General features: G+C 45.4%; 1 protein-coding gene across 1 annotated transcript; it reads left to right on the plus strand.

Moving 5' to 3' along the window:
- The first annotated feature begins 840 nt into the window (after positions 1-840).
- ZNF202 (zinc finger protein 202) lies at positions 841-20,967 on the plus strand. Its single transcript, XM_057695941.1, has 7 exons — positions 841-963; positions 14,459-14,955; positions 15,639-15,849; positions 16,208-16,296; positions 17,253-17,382; positions 17,934-18,053; positions 18,590-20,967. The coding sequence occupies exons 2-7, from the start codon at positions 14,554-14,556 to the stop codon at positions 19,564-19,566; spliced, it is 1,929 nt and encodes a 642-aa protein (XP_057551924.1). The 5' UTR covers positions 841-963; positions 14,459-14,553; the 3' UTR covers positions 19,567-20,967.
- Positions 20,968-21,343: the final 376 nt, after the last annotated feature.

A 21,343-nucleotide genomic window follows, 5' to 3' on the forward strand; every position in this document is an offset into this window, starting at 1 on the left:
AAGCGATATAAAGAGAAAACATCGAGCACACAGCAGGCTTTCATGAACTACAGTTTCCCTCCACCAAAAGTGATTAATACCTTGGGTTCAAACAGATAACCAGATCCCAACGTTTCCCATGAAAATAAAATGTGTAAGACAGTTCAGGAAGAGAAGGCCCTCACATGGCACATGGAAGGTGGTGACAGAAGGAAAATGGCAGGTACTGGCAGAAACGTCACTGCCCACACAGAAATCAACAAATGAGATCAGGGAAGATCAATGTAAACAAAGAATTGCTCAAGGAAAATACAGGAGAAACATGATGCCATAACTGTTCTCTTACTAAGCTTCCACTACGCTCCAATCAGTTCAGATGCAATGTACCGTTCAGCCCTCAGAGTAACGGTATTACTACGCCCACTTCAGAAGACGGACACTGAGGTTCAGAGGTGGGGTGTCCGAACCCCTACAACTGATGGCGATGACAAGAGCCGGTATGCAAACCCAAAACTGCTCTTTTCTACCATGCTTCGCCGACAACGTCAAGGCGGGGGAAAAAAATCAAGAAAAGCAAGTCAAGATATAGGCATCATAATTCAAACAAACAAAAGACCCAAGACAGAAAAAAGAAAAGAGCCCCCCTGCAGAGGGTATATGTGTAAATTAACCCCCCTCCCCGCAGAGAGGGGCCGGCGAGCGGACGGAAGCGCTCTGTCTGAGGCCTTTGACCCGAGTCCCTCCGGCGGACAACGCCTCCACGAGAGACGGGCACAGAGAGACAAGCAAACCTCCCAGAGCCTAGAAAGGCCCCAGCGCAGTGAGGAGGCGGGGCGAAGGGCAGCTTCCGGTTCCGGGCGCAAAGGCCCCACGTGTTCCGACCCGCCAGGCCCCGCGCGGCTCGGATCCGGCGGTGCTGCTTCGGCCCGGAGTGGGTGGGGGAGAAGCCGGGGCAGGGGAGGAGCCGCCGGAGCAGTCGGAGCCGTGAGTGCTGGGGGCTGGGTCGGGCCGGGCCGGAGTGGGCTGAGCGGGGCCGAGCGGGGCCGAGTGGGGAGGAGGGGGAGGGGTCGGAGACCCCGCCCCCCTAGAGCCTGGGGAAATCGCACTGTCCTGGGGAAGGGGTGGCGGCAGTATGTTGAGGGGGCCGAGGCATAGTGGTCCCGCTGTCTCCTGGCAGGAGAAGCTACACCCTCCGGGGACGTGGATGGCGCTCCAGGCTTCTTTCTTTGCAGCCACCACCCCCCGCCCCCTCGTAAGGCCTGCAGAAACGCAGTTAGTTCGTACCTCCCGTTGTTTCCGCGCCAACTGCCCCCCCCGGAACCGTGGGAGGAGTGGTCGAGGCCCCTTCATTACCCGCAGCTTTTCCTCACCCCGCCTCTCAGCTGGCTCGAGAATCCCCGCGAAGGCTCCCTGTCCAGGCGAGCCCCATCACTTGGCCACCACCAACTCCGCTGCAACACACGCAGACACACTCACCCGTGATTTTATCACCCGTGATCATACTAGGCCTTGGAGACCATCTGGCCTGTGGCTTTTCAGCTGCACTGTGACCGAGCTTCCTCTCAAGCCAGTGACTGCTGTCTCCACTTGCAACTTACCTCCCCTCAGCTCTCACAGCCAGCTTTGGTGCGTCTCGACACCACCGCTACCCTCAGCGGGAATATATGGGCCCTGTTTCTTGTCTGGTTTTGCTAAAAGTTTGTTAGTTTGTATGCCATGGGTGTTCTCAGAAAGGTGTCAGCCCGATTTTTATTTTTATGGGCATTGATGTTCTGTCTCCTAGGCGCTTTGATAACCTTGTCTGCCTTGGTCTTGGGTAGCAGTGCCACATCCAAGCTCCACTTAGAGGCTAGGCTTAGAACTGTTGCTTTTTCTCTGTCCACAGTGCAGGTGACACCCAGGGCAGCGTCACTCAGAAGTCAAAAGGAAAGCTAGGGGAGTCCCTCATCCCTCCAACTTCTCTTCCAAGCTGCCCCATGGGCCTTGATCCAGAAAACCACTTCAGAAAGGTGGTGGGGCAGCCATGGGAGGCTTGTTGGTGGGAAGTGTATGACAGAAGAGCAGTTAGGGTTTGTAGCCACTTGTCTCTGGTAACTTTCTGCTGTTACTGTCTAGCATAAGAGGGAGGGCAGGGCTGGAGGGAGGAAGGGAATTTTTCCTCCTAGGACCAAACACCGGGGATTCATAATCTTTCGCCCTTTCTTCTCCAGCTGTACCCCCTTTTGCATTCTTTCTATATGCTATATTGCAGTAGACAGTCATTTCAAGGGCACAGCAAGGTTTACTACAAAATGAGGGACTCTTGGGCATTATAAACTATACAGATGAGGTAAGTTACAGGTTTAGAACATTTTTTTTCCAGTTAATTTGGCATAGGTGTAAAACATGTAACCGTCCTAGACTCTTTTCCTCCTTTAAATTTGGCCAGCACTGGAAAGGTTGGATCCTTTCTACTGGAACCTCAGATTTACCTCCTTTGCCTTAGGTACTGGTCCTCAGACTTACCAAGCATCTTAAACCCCTGAAGGGCTTGTTAACACCAATTACTGGAGCCACCCCTAGAGTTACTGATTATAGGTCAGGACTGGGGCTTGATTATTTGCATTTCTAACAAGTTCTCCAGTGCTGGTGCTGCTAGTCTGGGCTTCTCACTTTGAAAACCACTGCCTTTGGCTGAACTTCTTCACACAAACATTGCAGTGGTTTGGGCATCAAAAGACTGTGTGATTACTTCTGTGCTTGAAACTAGTAAAATGATCTCATGTGGGTAATTTAACCACTTAGGTCTGAGTTCTTTCATTTGTAAAATTAAGAAAGTGTACTTCAAAAAAAAACTCCCAGGTGCTAATTATCTAATGCTGAGTTGATGTGAAATATTGATGAGTTTTTCCCTTGAATTTCTTAAGTCTCTTGACAGGAGCTTCTATTTTGATCATATAGCTTATACCTATATTGTAGGTTTTTGCTGTGAGTTCCTAGTATGCTGAATCCCTGCTAATTTTCAACTATATGTTGAGGTCAGGGCCTGTGCTTTTCTCATCTTTCTTTGCCCAGCGCCGTGAATTGTGTGGGACACATAGTTGATGCTCAGTAGATATTTCTGGGATGAGTAAACTCCATGCCCTGTCTTCCTCCCCTCTTGAAGAAGTTTTTCTCCACTAATCCTATGTAACATAGTAAAGTAGTATATGGCTGTGCCACCTTATCCCCCGAGGGGATTGGAATAAGTGCTAATGCCAGATGCCTGTAACTGTCCCCAGAAGCCCTTGGCACCCATTGATTCTGAATTTCATTGTCTATTTAAGTTGGGGGAAGAGAAACTGAAAGCTTAATTAAGTGCAACATACATTTATTGAGCATCTTTTTAACCAAGTGTTCGAGGAAGTGTTAGGAATGGGGAATATAAAAATATATAAGGAGGTCCTTGCTCTCAGGGACAGGGCTCACAGTGTGAGACACACTAAACAACGGCCCAGAGCAAGAATGGCATCCACTTTGGACCATGGTTTAGTCTGCAGTGAAACCTGATACTCCTCAGATGCCTCTGGTCTAGCAGGCATGGGTCCCATCCTTCATCATCTCATCATTTACAAGGGAGCCTTGAGCAAAGCCAGAACGAAGTCATCTAGATACAGAGCAGGGAGGATCTTGACCGAGAATATTAATTAGAACTAAAAACATAGTGAACGACTTTTTAATTAACTGTTCTGAGTTATCCATATTTATACTTCAGGTCAGGCTATATTTATAAAGTATATTATCCTATTTTTCTTTTTTTCTTCACTAAATAGTGGTTCCTCTGTGTGACTGGCATTGACTGTGTTCATTGTAGTGAATTAAGTGCATTTGGTTAGTTTTAACTCTGGCTGCCAGATAAAAGCTGCTGCCCTCATCAGGGTGGGTGTCAGGTTTGGTGATCACCCTTTTCCTACTTCAGATTAGTTTGTGATGTTCTGTTTGAAACTGAAGCATAGAGATTGGCCTGCTTTATTCAGGCCATTAACCAGGGCTGGGTAAAAAACCTATAAGGTTAAAAAGTCTAGCTTCATGTTGGAGGTTAACTAATATGATCACGATGGCAGGATATTTAATTCTGGGCTCAAAACCTGTATTTGGCCTCTAGCCCTTCTCAACTCTTGAGTAAATTCCTCTCACCATCTTCAGGCTAATACATTATGGCCCAAGTACTCTATAAAGAGGCCACATATCCTTGTACCCTTCAAAGCCCCTCCTTTATTACCATCAAAAAGCTGGATAGTTTCTCAAAAAATGATCCAACTCTCTGCCTTTAGGTAGAAACTCATCCCCATTTTCAAGATGAGTTGATAAGACTTGTCCCAGATGACATCTCTAAGAGGTAGAACACAGGTCATCCACCTCTGAAGGCAGAACTATCAATAACGGTCCAACAGAGCCTATGTACATACCTATAGGAAACATCTTAATTAAAAATAAAGTAAATTGTTATGACTATTATAGCTTTATTTAAATTTTTCATGTTTATATTTACTGTTATTACATCTTTATACCTTGATCTTAACCACAAAATCTGCAAAATTGGGGGGCAGAAGATATTTATGTCTTAGCCTCCTCTGACTCTCTGACTTCCCTGTACCAACTGCTATTTATTTGGCCTCTTTTTATTTCTTCTATCTTCCCCTTTTTTACACCTTATAATAACCTTTGAGCTACTTCTCCCCTTGCTACTCAAATCTAACGAAGAATCATAGAATCATAACTAAATCTATGTTGACTTTAACAAAGCAAAAAAAAATTTAAATTGCAAGAATATCTTAAATACTTTTTAAACATGGTTTGAAGCACACTGATCATGATGTGTTATAAGGCAAAAAGTCAGTGAAGGTATTCCCTTTCATTTCTTTGGCCGTTTGGGTTAGGTTTTCAGAGGACCTCTTGGGTAGACAGGCAGACCTTGGAGATACTGCAGATTTAGTTTCAGACCGCTGCAATAAAGGGAATATTGCAGTTAAAAAAACAAGAATTGTTTGCTTTCCAACAAAAATTCTGTTTACACTATACTGTAGTTGATTGTGTGCAATAACATTATGTCTAAAAAAAGTATATATCTTAATTTTAAAATACTTCGTTGCTAAAAAATGCTAACCATCAGCGAGTCTTCAGTAAAAGCCATAATCTTTTATCTGGTGGAAGGTCTTGCCTTGATGGCTGCTGACTAATCAAGGTGGTGGTTGCTGAAGGTTGGGGTGACTGGAAATTTCTTAAAATAAGACACCAGTGAAGTTTGCGGTATTAATTGACTCTTCCTTTTGTGAACAGTTTCTCTGTGGTATGCAGTGCTGTTTAACAGTGCACAGTTCTACTGTTTTACCCACAGTAGAACTTCTTTCAAAATTGAGTTAGCTCTCCCCAGCCCTGTTGCTGCTTTATCAACTAAGTTTATGTCATATTGTAAATCCTTAGTGTCATTTCAACAGTCTTCACTGCATCTTCACCAGGAGTAGATTCTGTCTCAGGAAACCACTTTCTTTGCTCGTCTGTAAGAAGCAGCTCTTCATCCATGAAATTTTTATCATGGGATTGTAGCAATTGACTCACATTTTCAGGCCCTACTTCTCATTCTAGCTCTCTTGCTGTTTCTACCACATCTGCAGTTTCTTCCTCCACTGAAGTCTTGAACCCCCTCAAAGTCATCATTGAAGGTTGGAATCATCTGCTTTACTCCTGTTAATGTTGATATTTTGACTTCTTCCCATGAATCATGAATATTCTTCATGGCTTCTAGAATGGTGAATCCTTTCCAGAAGGTTTTCAGTTTACCTTGTCCAGATCCATCAGAGGAATCACTACCTGTGGCAGCTATAGCCTTACAAGATGTATTTCTTAAATAATAAGACTTGAAAGTTGAAATTACTCTTTGATCCATGGGCTACAGAATGGTTGTTGTGTGAGCAGGCATGAAAACATTAACCTCATTGTACATCTCCATCAGGGCTCTGGGGTAACAAGGTGCATTGTCAAAAAAAATTTTTTTTTTCTGAGCAGTGGGTCTCATCAGTGGACTTAAAGTATTCAGCAAACCATGTTATAACAGATGTGCTGTCATCCAGGCTTTGTCGTTCCATTTAGAGAGCACAGGCAGAGTAGATTTAACATAATTCTTAACGGCCCTAGGATTTTCAGAAAGTAAGTGAGCATAGGCTTCAGCTTCAAGTCACCAGCTGCATAAGCCTCTAACAAGAGAGTCAGCCTCATCCTTTGAAGCTTTGAAGCCAATCACTGGCTTCTGTCTAGATATGAAAGTTCTAGATGGCGTCTTCTTCCAATAGAAAGCTGTTTTGTCTACATTGAAAATCCATGGTGCAGATGAATGGATAAAGAAGTTGTGGTATATATATACAATGGAATATTACACAGCTGTAAAAAGGAATGAAATTGGGACATTTGTAGAGACATGGATGGCCCTAGAGACTGTCAAACAGTGAAGTGAGTCAGAAAGAGAAAAACAAATATCATATATTAACACATATATGTGAACTATAGAAAAATGGTACAAATCAACCGGTTTGCAAGGCAGAAATAGAGAGACAGATGTAGAGAACAAACATGGACACCAAGTGGGGAAGGGAGGTTGGGGGGGATGAATTGGGAGATTGGGATTGCCATATATACATTGCTAATGAGAAAAAAAGTATCCGACTGTACACTTTAAATATATGTAGTGTATTGTATGTCAGTTGTATCTCAATAAAAGTTAAAGAAAGGAAGGAAGGAAAGGAAAGAAAAGAGAGAGAGAAAGAAAGGAAGGAAGGAAAGCAAGCAAGCAAGCTTCAACATTGATACTTGCTGCTTCATCTTGCACTTTATGTTATGGAGATGGCTTCTTTCCTTACACCTCATGAATCAACCTCTGTTAGCTTCAGACTTTTCTTCTACAGCTTCTTCACCTCTCTCATGCTTCATAGAACCGAAGAGAGTTAGGGCCTTGCTCTGGATGAGGCTTTGGCTCAAGGGAATGTTGTGGCTGGTTTGAGCTTCTATCTAAACCACTAAAACTTTCTCCACTTCTATCATTTTGGTATTCACTGGAGCAGTGCTTTTAATTTCCTTCAAGAACATTACCTTTGCATTCCAACTTGGCTAACTGGTGCAAGAGGCCTGGCTTTCAGCCTGTCTCATCTTTCGTCATGCCTTCCTCACCAAGCTTAGTCATTTCTAGTTTTTGATTTAAAGCAAGAGACGTGTGACTCTTCCTTTCACTTGAATCCTTAGGGCCCACTGCAGGGTTGTTAATTGGCTTAATTTCAACATTGTTATGTTGCAGGGAATAGGGAGGCCCGAGAAGAGGGAGAGGAATGGAGGAATAGCCAGTCGGTGGAGCACTCAGAAAGCACACATGTATTGATTGTTTGCCATCTTATGTGGGTGCAGTTTGTGGTGCCCCAAAACAATCACAGTAGGAACATCAAAGATCACTGATCACAGATCACCATAACAAATATAATCATCAAGTTTGAAATGTTGTGCGAATTATCAAAATGTGATTACATCAAGTGAGCAAGTGCTGTTGGAAAAATGGCACCAGTGGACTTGCTTGATGCAGGGTTGCCACAAACCTTTAATTTGTAAAAGAAAAAACAAAAACCACGTTATCTGTGAAGCGTGATAAAGGTGAAACGTGGTAAAATGGGGTACGTCTGTACGGACTGGGTTTGCCTCTGAGTTGCCTCTTCCCAGTTCGAGGGAAGGACAGGACTGTGATGCTGGTGAGCAGAAGCGTTGCTGATGTGGGGTCTCAGGCAGGGGAATCTATCTTCAAGTTTTTATCCCATCTGTGTTCCAAGGACCTTGGATCTTGTTTAACGTCAGCTTATAAGTGCTTTCAAAGCAAGGACTCTCTGCTTGGTTTAACAGTTTACTTTTTTTTTTTTTTTCCGGTTGCAGTTCCCTGACCTGGAATTGAGGGTTTGAATCCAGGCCACAGTAGTGAGAGCATTGAATCCTAACCACTGGGCCACCGGGGAACTCCCTTAACGCTTTACTTTTGTTTTAAGAACTTTTACTGAGATGCAGTTAACAGACAATAAACTGCATGTATTTAGAGTGTACAATTTGGTATTTTTTTATTAGTAATGTATATATGGCAGTCCCAGTCTCCCAATTCATTCCCCCCCAATCCTCCCCGCTTTCCCCAACTTTTGATGTAACGATAAACAGACCAAGATTTTCCCTGTGCATTTAAAAAAAAGTTTTTTTGAATTATGGTGAAATAAAAGACTGTTTACTTATCATTTAAATCTTCTTCCGGAAAGGATTTAAAGCAACTTGAAGGAAAGAGAACAGAATACATGGAGCACCTACCATATACCAAACTCTGTGCTGAGCAATTCTGTGTGTTACTTCATTTATCCTTAAGACAACCATGTGAGGTAGGAAGTGTTACACACATTTTTTAAGATTGGACTGAGGCTTAGGGACTGCCACCTGGCTAACAGGTGAGGAGAGAGCTCTAGACCAAGGCTCCAGAGCCCCTAACCATCATGTGGAAAGTATGGGTAAACATTTGTATAAGGATAACTAACAGTAAAATGAAAAGAATCTTTCCAGGACGAGGATCATAGTGGATAATCTTAAGTTTTAAAGAACAGTTCTGGAGTAGAAAAGGGCAGTTAATAATTTTTATTAACTGATTTTTTTTCTAGAGCAATGAGGGGACCAGTTACTGGTTAGTCCCGGCGAGCAGTCATTCAAATCTCCAGGCTCTGGACCTGTGTGAGAGTCAGAGAGAAGGGGGACTGGAAGGGATTTAAGTGTCTGCTGGATATCATCATTCGAACCTATCTGATAACCGTTTTCTTCCGAAGATTAATTATTTGCCTGTAAATAGATCCCATCTCTCCTTTAGGTAGATGCTATAAGACTACAGACCTTGTCATTTAGGGTCCAGAAAGATCACTCCAAGTAGTAATAACATTTTAAGATAGAGATCCAGGTATCTTTTCACTGCCTGCAGTTTTCTGTTCTAGTCGGTAGGATTGAGTTAGGGCCTTAACTCACATGGGACCCACTCAAGATATGGACAGAGACAGCTGGACCACAGACTAGAGAAAGGTCTTGCCATTTCCATATCTCCCCAGTCCTGCCCCAGACGTCCTGGAAACACTGAAGAGACTAAGTCATGAGGCCTGCCCAGGCCTAGGCTTTTTTTGGTTGGTTGGTTGGTTGGTTGGTTGGTTGGTTTTTTTTTTGGCCATGCTGCGTGGCTTGTTGGATCTCAGTTCCCCTGCCAGGGATTGAACCTAGACCACAGCAGTGAAAGCCCGGCATCCTAACCACTAGGCCACCAGGGAACTCCCCAGGCCTAGGCTTGTGAAGCGTCTCTGCAGATGTCATTGTAGAGCCTTCTGGAACCAGGTCTTTCACTCTTCCTGGCCTGGCCTCACGGTCTCTTTTTAGTAACCTGTTATTGGGTTCTTATCTGTCACTGCAGAACCCTTCCAAGAACAGACACTGAGGGAAGGCATTAGAACAGCAAAAGCAACAAACTGCAAAGCAGATTTGCATGGTAGCCCATCCCATAAATGGCAGAATAAAATGCAAAGCCCATTTTCTGTCACTAGTACCAACACCTGACATTTGCACAGAACACTCTAATTTATAAGCTCTCATGCATCTCAGCTCATCCTGTGAGTTAGGGGAGTGATTGTCTGTAGAAGGCTTCACCCTTTACAAGGGCTCTTATGTACATTATCTCAGGAAACCCTTAGAGCAGTTCCGGGTTCGTGGGGATGTGGGCTGGAATGTACATCTTTGGGTACCTAATCTGGTGCTCTTTCCACACCACTGCCCGCCTCCTCTTCCTTACCATCTCTTGCCCCAACAAGGACAACTCTGCCTCCCCTTATTCCACTGTTGCTGATCTTTTGCCTCCAACTCATCTTCCTAGGTTGCTAAAGTAAATACAAAACAAGCAAAGGAAATCTCAATCCATGATTTCTGAAGGGCATTTTAAATCAGCAGGTTTTATGTAATGCTGTTATGTTCTTTTTTCTTTGGAGAGCAAAGCCCTGTAAAAGTAGGAACCCTCTGTCAACGCATACTTTATAGAATCTGTAGTAGGGAATCTCATGGACTGTGCTATGTGAAAACAGCATTCTTAGCTTGCTTCAGTGAGCAAGTTCTCAGACTTCTAAGATAATGGAGGTCCCTTCATTAAGCCGGAGACCCTGTGTATCAATTCCATCTTCTTTCCCTGCCTTGCAGATGTTGGGGGGATTGTCTGGACAAATAATCAGTGTTGTAGTTGCATTAAATTACTTGATATCTGGTTTTGTGCTTATTAAAGTTGATTCACATCTTCAAGGAAAACAATTTTTTTTCAGATGTGCAGCTTTGTGTGACTTGTATGTGGATTCTCCCAAAGCAGCTTGAAGATTCCTTTTGATGAGTTGTGGTTTCCTCACTTTAGGAACCACTAAGTATTCTATTTTATTCACAACCCAAATAATAAGTGTTTTTTTCCTTATTTATTCATCTGGCACACAGTTTGCTGGGCAAATGAATGAATAAGAATTAATAAGACATTGGATCTGTCCTTCCAGAGAAAGACTTGAAAAGACTTAGTGTGGTCTCTGCCTGAGTACCTATTATGTGACAGGCCTTGAGCTGGGTGCTGTATGGCCCTGCCCTCAGAGCTTTACATTGTGGTAAATTAAACAGGATGGCGAACGATTCTTACTACACAAAAAGTAGCTGTATGTGTGTGCCGAGATGTAGGGTACAAGTTCCTGTGAAACAATCTGGGAGGACCAGGGAAGGCGTCCTGGGAAAGCATTTTTGAAGGGTGAGTAGAGTTAACCAAGTAAAGGGGGTAGAAGGGGTGTTTCAGGCAGAGGCAACAGCATCAGGAACACCCAGTGAGGGCATAGGAAAGAGACACAGCAGTACATTTGAGCAACTTTCAATGGAGTAGCAGTCGTGGGAGAAGAGGGGAGGGCAGGGGCCAGGTCTTGCAGGGCCTTGGGAATCAGATTGTAAGGAGTTTAAATTTTACCCCCTGGACAGCGTGAAACCATCGGCCGATTTTGTGTGTTAGAAAGGTCACCACTCAGACCTTACCGCAGTGCTGCAGATGGAATTAATGTGAATGTGGCTCCTGCCCATTTTTAAATGCTTGCACTCACCTGCCTCCCTGCCCCCAACCTAAAGGTACACGTATAGGTTCCAGAAATAAAAGCTGGAGGAGTGAGTACAATCTGACTCCACAGCCCAAGGAGATTTCAAACCAAAATAAAAGCTTCTAAAGTTTGGGCTTTTAATACCTATACTGCAACAAAGAGATATGAAAATGGGGGACTGGTGGAGATGGGGAAGGGATATGGAGTTGAACATCTGCCAACCTGGAGCCTTGAAGAGCTGCCCCTCCCATGAAAATCTGTCTTCTAATCAAGCAAAAGGGCAAGGAAGTATAGGCCTGTGTAGCCTTGGGTGGGACAGAAATCACAGGCTTAGGCCTAAATAATACACTGTCAGCATAATTCAGGAATACTCTGAGAAATTAAGATCGTGCAAAACACTAGTACTTAGGTAGAAGCAAATGAAATTTTGTTCAGAGGGCTCACTTTTATAATCTAGGGCTCTCAGGACTCCCAAAGAAAATAGGCATAAAACGTAAAAAATTACAAACCACCTGCGAAAACAAACCACCATGAGGTAGAGCAGATTCAATAAGTAGGTAAATTAGCACAGGAAGAGATGTTAATTATGGAACTACCTAAAACAGACCATGAGATTCTGTTATAAATGTTTACAGGTAGCGGAAAAATGAAATAAGCTTGAATGAAAAGCAATTTGAGATACAGATTTTAAAAATGAATAATTTGGTCATTGATGGGCAACACATTACACAGCATGTTACAGCTGTTAAGAGTGGATTGTTGACCTTGAAGGTGGACCTCAGCCAGTTGTAGTGAAGCATAAAAAGATTGGAAAATGGAGAACCCCTCAGATTGCATGTGGAGAGTGGTCTGGAGGGGGTGGCACCGGGAAGACCACTGGTGAAATTTGAACCAAGTGGTTCATTCCACACGTAAGTGGCAGTGTGGTCGTCGTGGTCAAGGATGTTCCTATCAATGCCTTTTTGTGGGTCATAACGGCTTGACTAGGGCAATCGCAGCAGAGCTGAGATGCATGAATTTGAAAGATTTAGAAGGGAGGCTTAACAAGATTTGGTGAATAAAAAAAGAGTAGAAACTTATGGAGGAAAAGATTGATTCTTACTATTAATGTAGGAAGAAAACTTCAAAGTGGAGGCTTATTCATTTAGGTGCATCTATTGTGTGCTTTGTTATAGGTATTGGAGATTGATCGAAGCACTGTCCCCTACTTTAAGGGGTTTCACGGGAAAGATGAACTGTGTCTTGTGATGCAGCAGATTTTGAGATTCAGATGTGTGCGGGTAGCTAGGGAAGCAAAGTGATTTCTAACGACATCTAAGGGCAGGGGGAGTGGGATCAAAGAATGCACCTTAGAAGACATGAAGCCTTACCTATCTATGTCTTGAAAGACAAATAAGTTTAACCTAATGAAGGATAAAGAGTCGAAAGGAACAGCATGTTCAAAAGCCAAAGAGCCTAGAGCTTTTTGTGCTTCACATGCACAGTGTGTGTTTGAAACGATTGGAGAGGAAGGCAAAGGAATAACAAGATGAAGGTCAACCTAATACATAATACTTAGAAGTTTGTATTTCACTTACAAGACAGAGAAGAGTGATTGAGGATCTTAAATAAGGAAGGGACAGGACCAGATTTGCCAAGGGCACTCACTCTTGTGATGCGAGTGGTAACTTAAAGATAACAGACCTGGAGACAGGTAGCTCACACTTAGAGGCAGTTGCAGTAATTCAGAGGAGGACTGATTAAGACCGAAACTATAAATCCTGGTAATGAAGAAGAGGGGACCTGTTGAGAAGAAATAGGAACACACATGCAGCATTGGGGGTGGGAGTTTTCCACACAGACTTGGAAGCCTGGAAGGACCCTATTGTGTGGAGGTCAGCAGTGCCTTCACTATAGCAGGTGATAAGAGAAAAGGGAAGGATGTGAGGCTTAAAAAATAAATTGAGGGCTGGTCGTAAGGGGCTTCATGTGCCATGCCAACGATTTTGAAACTGATCTTACTAACAGTATGAAGTTATTATTTTAAAATGTTGAGTGATACAGTTGGAACTATATTTCAGAAAGATAATAGGTAACACTGGGGCACCGTCAGTCTTCTAAGCACTTCACAGATACTCCTCATAGTAACCCTCTTAGATGGATTCCATCCTTTTCTCCATTCTGTAAAGGGGAAGCAGGCATCAGGAGAGTAAGAACCTGACCATGACCCCCCACCTAGTAAACAATAGAGCCAGGATTCAAACCCTGGCAGTCTGACTCTAGGACCCTCACTCTTGAACCTTACAGGCTCTAATTGTTTCTCAGCCAGGATGCACATAAGAACCACATGCAGCATCTCTAAAGATACAGTTGCCTAGATTGACTTAAATCAGAATATCCAGAAGAATGATGTGTGATACTGTTTCTTTGATCATAGCTGAGTACTGCAGAGATCCCAGTTAGGGAGTTATGGCAGTAGTCCAGGCAAGAGATGGGGGCCCAAACTAAAGCAGGAGGAAACAGATTTAGAGGCTTAAGAGGTAGAATTGGTTTAATGATCTGTAAGCAATGGGGAAGAATCAAAATTGAATCCGAAGATGATAAAGTTGAGTGTTTACTTAACGAGTGATGATGTTAACAAAGAGAGGATTCTGGGCAGAGGGTGCATTTGGGAGTAAGACTCATGAATTTAGTTTTGAGCACTCAAGTTTGAGGGTCTGTAGGTCTTCCAAGTAAAGATGTCTTAAGAGGAAGGTCACTTTGGGGGGTGCCCGTGTGCCAGCCACTGTGTAAGTGGCTTTCTTCACTGTTACCTCATGCACTGTTATCTCCTCCCCTCAAATCTCTGAGAGTCTGCACTTTACAGAAGAAATTAATACAGAGTGTGATTCAGTGCACAGTGAACCTCCATAAAGCCTTCTCTGTCTATTTCAGCCCTGTCGCTGTTTCTGTTCTTGGAATATACATCCTAACGTATATGTCAGCATGTGTGTGTAAAACAGATTGTGGTTAGTACCACAGTTCTAGCAGGCCGTTATGCGTGTCCCTTCTCCTAGCTGTTTTCCTTTTAGGTTCACAGATTTTATGAAATAGAAATGCAGTGTTTTTCTGTTTTCATATGGGGTGTGAACCTTGCCTAGGAAAAGGAGTAGCAGAACATACCTTCAGGCATAGATCATCCTATTCCAACTAGATCTATTTGCAACATATGTTATGGAGATGAGGGGAAAGGGGATTTCAGTTTGGGAGTGTTTTGTGTACAGGATTATGATTGAGCTCAGAACTGTTATTCCTGTGTATATTTTCATGCTTATACTGTTGTCTGTCTTTACTTCTCTACCCAGGTCCCTTGGGAGAAACTCCTCGAGGTGCCCAGGCCGAGACAGAAGGAATGACAGTGTGAGCTCTCGATGGTGTGAGACCACCCCAGAGCCAGACAATGGCTGCAGCCTTGGAACCGGAGGACCAGGATCTTTGGGAAGAAGAGGGAATTCTCATGGTGAAATTGGAAGATGATTTCACCTGTAGGCCAGAGTCTGTCTTACAGAGCGATGATCCTGTGCTTGAGACGTCGCACCAGAACTTCCGGCGCTTTCGCTACCAGGAAGCAGCAAGCCCTCGGGAAGCTCTCATCCGACTCCGAGAACTGTGTCATCAGTGGCTGAGGCCAGAGAGGAGGACAAAGGAGCAGATCCTAGAGCTGCTCGTACTGGAACAATTCCTTACTGTCCTACCCGGAGAACTACAGAGCTGGGTGCGGGGCCAGCGGCCAGAGAGTGGCGAGGAGGCTGTGACGCTGGTGGAGGGTTTGCAGAAACAACCCAGGAGACCAAGGCGGTGGGTGAGGAGGGGAGTCCTGAGCTGTGTGACGTGGAGGGGGTCCACTTGCTGGAAGCATGGATCTAGGGGTAGGGCTTACATAAATTACCCCATAAATTGAATTGGCTCTGCCCTTGGGTTGTACCTAGATCCATAAGCTCTGTAGGACAGAGGAGTGTGTGTGTGTTTGTGTGTGTGTGAGTGTGACTTTCTGGTTCTTGAAACACCTGCCTAGGGACTATCTTTGCAGCCTCAGTACCCAAAGGTGATACGGCTTTGGTTTTCCCTTTGGGTGTTGAACCTCTGTTTCCTAGGGAGGAGAATTCTGTGACTTCCTCAGAGGCTGTTAGGCCCTCAGTCACAGATTCCCCTTCCAGGACAGCCGACAGGGAAGCACACAACAGGGTGAGCCGCAGGTGGGGTAGGCGAAGTTGGGAAGGATGGGACCTCAGACCCCTGGTGATGGGCAGGGTTTAGGGAAATGAGAAAGCAGGGCAGTATCTGAATCCCCCCACCCCCCGCCCTTGTCCTGGCGAGGATAACCTCAGCTCCTCCTTGCACACCCTAGTGGGACTGGACTTTCCCCTCCTCGTCTGGGCCCTTCTGGGAGTTTTCCTGTTGGCAGTTTCTCCTGACATCACCCCTGATGACAACCAAGACTTTCCTCCTAACTCCATGGTGACTGGAAGTTGGAATTATTCCCAGGTGACTGTCCATGTTCACGGCCAGGAAGTCCTGTCCGAGGAGACAGTGCATCCAGGAGCAGAGCCCGGGTCACCTAGTGAGCTTCAGGATCCTGCACAGACCCTGACCCCCGAGGAGTCCCGTGAGGAGACCACACAGAGCCCAGATCTGGGGGCACCAGAAGAGCAGAGCCTGTGCCGGGAGTTGGAGTTGCAGCCCCTGCAGGAGAGCGGTGGGAAGCCCCAGCAGGAAGGGGGGATCGTGGCAGAGTGAGGGGAGGGGGATACTGCTCCCGTACCAAGGAGGCTGGCTAGATCGTAAGGGGAGAAAGCCACAGAACACAGGGTGTTGAGAGGAGGCAGTACTAGCTAGAGTCCCCCATGAGCAGGGCCACCTTAGACAGCAGTATTCCTGGTTATTCTCCTGGCATTCCCGTGGTGTTACAGGTGGTGGCGTTGGGATCACTCAAGCAGCCCTCAGGCCTGCCTTGACTCCCACCTTCCCACCAGAGACCATGGGGAATGGTCAGCTCTTTGTCCGTTGTAGGGCTGCCCTGCACATTGTTGATCTCTACCTTTTTTTCTTCTCAGAGGTTCCAGTGCGCCAGGACCCAGCCCTTCCTGAAGAGAGGAATCCTGGGAACCCAGAGATGGTTGCCCTTCTTACTGCTCTGTCACAGGTGCGCCCTAGTTTCTGTCTGTACCGCAGGGAATTTGAGGAACTGTTGGGCATTAGCCATACACTGAACAGGTCAGACAGGACACAAGTTTCCATTCTCCTTTGCCAGTTTAAGTTCTCAGTTCTGCGTGTGTCTGGAATGGGAGGAGCTGCATCTAAGGAGACCAGTTATAACATCTCAGTTGGATCTGCAGGCTCTACAGCCTCTTGATTTGCCACCAACCAGAGGGACTAACAAAACGGGGTTATTTGGTAACACCCCAGTACAGCTTTGAAGTTGTTGAGTGAGGATATGTTTGGGGTTTTAAGGCATAAACTTTATAGTCATTTGTAAGGATGACAGACTGTCCTGCAAAAACGATTTTTGATTCGGGTGCTGTCCTCTTCCAGGGACTACATTCAGTCAGGCCATGGCATTCAGGAGGAATTCACTAGGTCAGGAGCCCCGAAACTAAGCTATGTGATTGGAGCAAAAAGGAGTAGAATTCATCCTTGTTTTCAGATTGTAGTCTAGCTGAAGAAGAAGGTCCTGTTTATGCTGTGCAGACTATGTAGGTAATGTGTGATTAGGTAAGGTCAGTTACGGAAAGCTTCCTAGAAAAGGTGAATTTTTGCCAAAATATAGGTGGCATTAAAGCATCAAATAGGGAATAGAGTGATGACTTCTAAGACCCTTCTTGTATTTTAACCAATATCCTCAGGAAGAAGAACATAGTCTGGTTCTGAGGGAAAGTAGTGGAATTGGAGGGAGCAGGAGGAGGGTCAGTGCAAAGGCAGAAACTTGCGAAGCAGCAACAGCGGATGAAACACAGGTGTCCTGAAAGGGAACCAAGAGTCCCATCTGAGTTTTTTGTCTCCCGAATGGATTCTGCCTGTACCAGTGACCCTCATTCCAGGAACAAAATACCGAGGCTCCATGAAGCATGATGTTTTAATAGATTCCTTGTGTTGTTTCAGGGGTTGGTAACTTTCAAGGATGTGGCTGTATGCTTCTCCCAGGACCAGTGGAGTGATCTGGATCCAACACAGAAAGAGTTCTATGGGGAATATGTCTTGGAAGAAGACTGTGGAATTGTGGTCTCCTTGTGTAAGGAATTTCAAGTGTTTCTTGAGTGTCCTGAGCACAGGGATCTTTTTCTTTTTGGAAATTGAGGGTGTCTTAGACCTTAGACTGTACATACTACACTTCTCTTAGGCTGACCCCACCAGTCACATTGAAGGACAGCTGAGGACGATGGTGTCCTTCGAAGTTAGAGGGAAGAGATAATGCCTAGAAAGTAGTTAGAAACCTCTAACAAGAAACAAGAACTGTAATATTATAGTTTTAGTATGAGTGTTAGTTCAGTGTGAGTAGGTAAGCATATCAGTTTTGAAACAAGCAATAAAATTGGAGACAATCTAGTTACTTGAATATGGGAAAAGAGGGTAACATTGACAGCTGTGTGATTATTGAGTTGCTGGTGAAAGGCAGGAGGTATGCAGTGCTCGTTAGAGGTGCTCAAGCTAAAGAAACTGAAGGTTTGATGGACTGACCAGCCTATGTGATTGTTCTACAGTCTACCAAACGGAAAAGATCTGCTCTTGACACGGGGAACTGTTGAACCAGTCGTGATGTCCTGTTTTCCCTCTCTTGAGCAGCATTTCCAATCCCCAGACTAGACGAGATTTCCCACATTGGAGAAGAAGAGCCTTTGATCCCAGAGATCCCAGAGCCTCGGGAACCTCAAGAGCCAGAAATCCTGAGTTTCACGTACACAGGTGAGGAGTGACAAAGGGCATCTGCCCCCGAGCTGGCAGTTCCTCTGGTCAGTGTTTCTCTCGCCCTCTGCAGAACGCCTCTTGCTGGTTCTTCTAACATGTCAGCCAGCACTGCTCTCTCCCTCTGAAGCCAAATTCTTCTATCCTTTTCCCCCTCTTCACACCTTTCGTTGGTTTGAGGGATCTGTAATGCAAAATGACAACAGAAAAAAAAAGAGGACTTTTGAAATTGCAGCTATACCATTTTTTAAGCATTCACGTAAACTCTTGATCCCCAGTCTCCACATTTGTGAAAGGAGGACAGTAATGTCCACATGAAGGCTGTTGACAGCGTGAAGTAACATATAAGTAAGTGCCTGGCACATGAAAGGCATTCAGTTGACTGGTTATTTCCTTCTTCCCAGCCTCTAAAGTTAAGAAACATGGGTTTCTCTCTATACAGTCTTGCACTCCCAAAACTGTTTAAAAACTCTCCACTGTGCAGAAGGCCTCGTTACCTCTGTAATTTCCTCTTTTCTCCTCTCTCCCTTCTACAGGAGATGGAAGTGGAGAGGAAGAGGAGTGTCCTGAGCAGGAGGACCTGAGTTTGGAGGAGCTCCACAGGTCTGTCTTGGGAGATGCGGAAATTCACCAGACTCCAGACTGGGAAATAGTCTTTGAGGATGATCCCGGTAGACTTAACGAAAGAAGATTTGGCACAAATATTTCTCAAGTTAATAGTGTAACGAATCTTCGGGAAGCCATGCCTGTCCACCCTCTGTTAGGGAGACATCATGACTGTCCTGTATGTGGGAAAAGTTTCACTTGTAACTCCCACCTAGTTAGACACCTGAGAACTCACACAGGAGAGAAACCCTATAAATGTATGGAGTGTGGGAAAAGTTACACACGGAGTTCACATCTTGCCAGGCACCAAAAGGTCCACAAAATGAGTACTCCTTATAAATATCCCCTAAACCGGAAGAATCTGGATGAGACCTCCCCTCTGATCCAGGTTGAGAAACCCTATAGGTGTGACGATTGTGGAAAACACTTCCGCTGGACTTCAGACCTTGTCAGGCACCAGAGGACACACACGGGAGAAAAACCCTTCTTCTGTACTATTTGTGGCAAAAGCTTCAGCCAGAAATCCGTGCTCACAACACACCAAAGAATCCACCTGGGAGGCAAACCCTACTTGTGCGGAGAATGTGGGGAGGACTTCAGTGACCACAGGCGGTACCTGGCCCACCGGAAGACGCACGCGGCTGAGGAGCTCTACCTGTGCAGTGAGTGTGGGCGCTGCTTCAACCACAGCGCCGCCTTTGCCAAGCACCTGAGGGGACATGCCTCAGTGAGGCCCTGCCGCTGCAACGAGTGTGGGAAAAGCTTCAGTCGGAGGGACCACCTCGTCAGGCATCAGAGAACACACACGGGTGAGAAACCATTCACGTGCCCTACCTGCGGAAAGAGCTTCAGCAGAGGCTACCACTTAATCAGGCACCAGAGGACCCATTCAGAAAAGACCTCCTAGCCAGGTCCGCACGGGCGGACACCTGCCTTCGGCCCTTTCCCAGGGATGGGCTGGGAGAAGCCGCCTTGTTGGCCTGGGAAGACCTTTACTAGGGAGTCTCCCTGACCTGCCCAGATCTGCGTAACCTCTTCCCACACTAAATAACCCCCCGGGCAGAACCTCTCAACCTTCTTCTACACCTTGAGGAGATATTCTTCCCAGAGTTTGCCTGAATTGAGGCCTCTCCTTGACTGGGGTGCTCCTGCCTCGACCTCATGGGTGTGAAGTAGAATTAGAAGACTTAAGAGGTTGTGCTTATTACATTTGCCCCAAGATAGGCTGTTAAATATCCTAAAGACAACTAACAGCCTCAAGTTTAAAGTGGCCCAGAACAAGTCCTTAGGTTTGGTAAGGGACCAGCCTTTAGGATTCTGTCCTTCCTGGGCTCAGATTGTAAAGCACACAGCCCTGGACTCAAGGCAGGAGACCTGCATCCTGATGACTCTGCCATGCTTTGGCAGGTTAACTGTACACATCTCACTGATTCACTTCCTCACCATGCACTTGCCTTTGATCGTGGGGAGAGATGCGAGTAGTGTGTGATGGGCAGAAACATCGAGGCGGCTTCACGTGGACCTTCCTTGTCAGGCTGCTCCCTTCCCCATTGTCAGAATGACACCCCGTGCCAGACACTGCTTGAAAGGGAGGCCTAGTCATAAACCTCTTTCCTTGTGGGTTTTTTCCCCGTTAGAATGCTCGTTTCCTCCTGATGTTCTGTGTTCTACTGGTCTCTTGGTTTTGTCCCTAGCATCTGTTCTGCCACAGGTGAAATGTAGCATTTGGGTGCTGAGGGATTCAGTAAAGCCTAATTGACATCGTGTTGAAATCATTTACATTTCTGCACGTTCACAAGCCCACCCACACCATCCTCTTCACATGGGTCTGTGAGGGGATTTTGAAGTGGTGTCAGCTTACAAGGGCACTGTAACCATTGTAGAATCATGATTGACAGGGTTCATTTACATGAAGAAAACTGGAGAAGATCTGAGCTCAAATTATGGGAAAATTAAGAAAAAGCTGTTGCTGCTGGCCGAGGCCATCCAGACTCTTGTGACGCCCCACCCCCATCCTCCCTGCCTCAGTCTCTGACATCAGGGAAACCTGGGACCCTGAAGAATTTACCAGGAGTAAATGGCTTTCATTTATTTGCGTTGTTTGCTTTTTCTTACATGATTTCTTTTTCATGTACTTAAGAACTAAGGAGTAGTATCTCATGGCCCAAGGATCTCTGTTGCCTGGTAAAGGTTCCCTGGAGATGAGGCTGAATAATTATGAACCTCACCTGCTCTGATTATGGGCTTGGCAAGGACTGGGGAGACTGTCCGCCATAAGTGTAGCACAGGGTATGGGATTAAAGCATGAAAAGGGAGACTGTCTTCTCTGCCTGGTTTCTTCCGCTCTGTCTCTCGACCTGCTGTATACCCGTGTTCACCAGAGGAGCGGGGGTGGGATAGCAAAGCCTCAAGCTTAGCAGCTCAAAAAGGGGATTCTCATTCTGGTCAGGAGTGATGTTCCAATTGACTGGTTTAGTTTTCAGTCCGGTCCCCCATTGTCCTTCTGGAAGTATGCACACATGAAATTTTAGAAAATAACACTGGCAGCCAAACTCCCTCGTTTCTAAGGCTTTCCATTTCACCCATTCACCCTCCGGGGAGGGCCTCAGGTTCCTGAGACTTGTAAAGGTCATCCATACTCACAGAGAGATCTGGGAGGACAGGGTAGTTTTCCATGAGGATAG

This window comes from Hippopotamus amphibius, chromosome 9 (assembly GCF_030028045.1).
Source record: "Hippopotamus amphibius kiboko isolate mHipAmp2 chromosome 9, mHipAmp2.hap2, whole genome shotgun sequence".
NCBI classification, from domain to species: Eukaryota; Metazoa; Chordata; class Mammalia; order Artiodactyla; family Hippopotamidae; genus Hippopotamus; species Hippopotamus amphibius.

What these genes read in the sequence shown, in the direction of transcription:
- ZNF202 (XM_057695941.1), top strand. Translation starts at nt 14,554, where the DNA reads ATGGCTGCAGCCTTGGAACCGGAGGACCAGGATCTTTGGGAAGAAGAG. An exon ending in GCAGCCCCTGCAGGAGAGCG is followed by an intron (nt 15,850 to 16,207) that starts GTGGGAAGCCCC and finishes TTTTCTTCTCAG; the next exon opens with AGGTTCCAGTGCGCCAGGAC. An exon ending in CCTGAGTTTCACGTACACAG is followed by an intron (nt 18,054 to 18,589) that starts GTGAGGAGTGAC and finishes TCCCTTCTACAG; the next exon opens with GAGATGGAAGTGGAGAGGAA.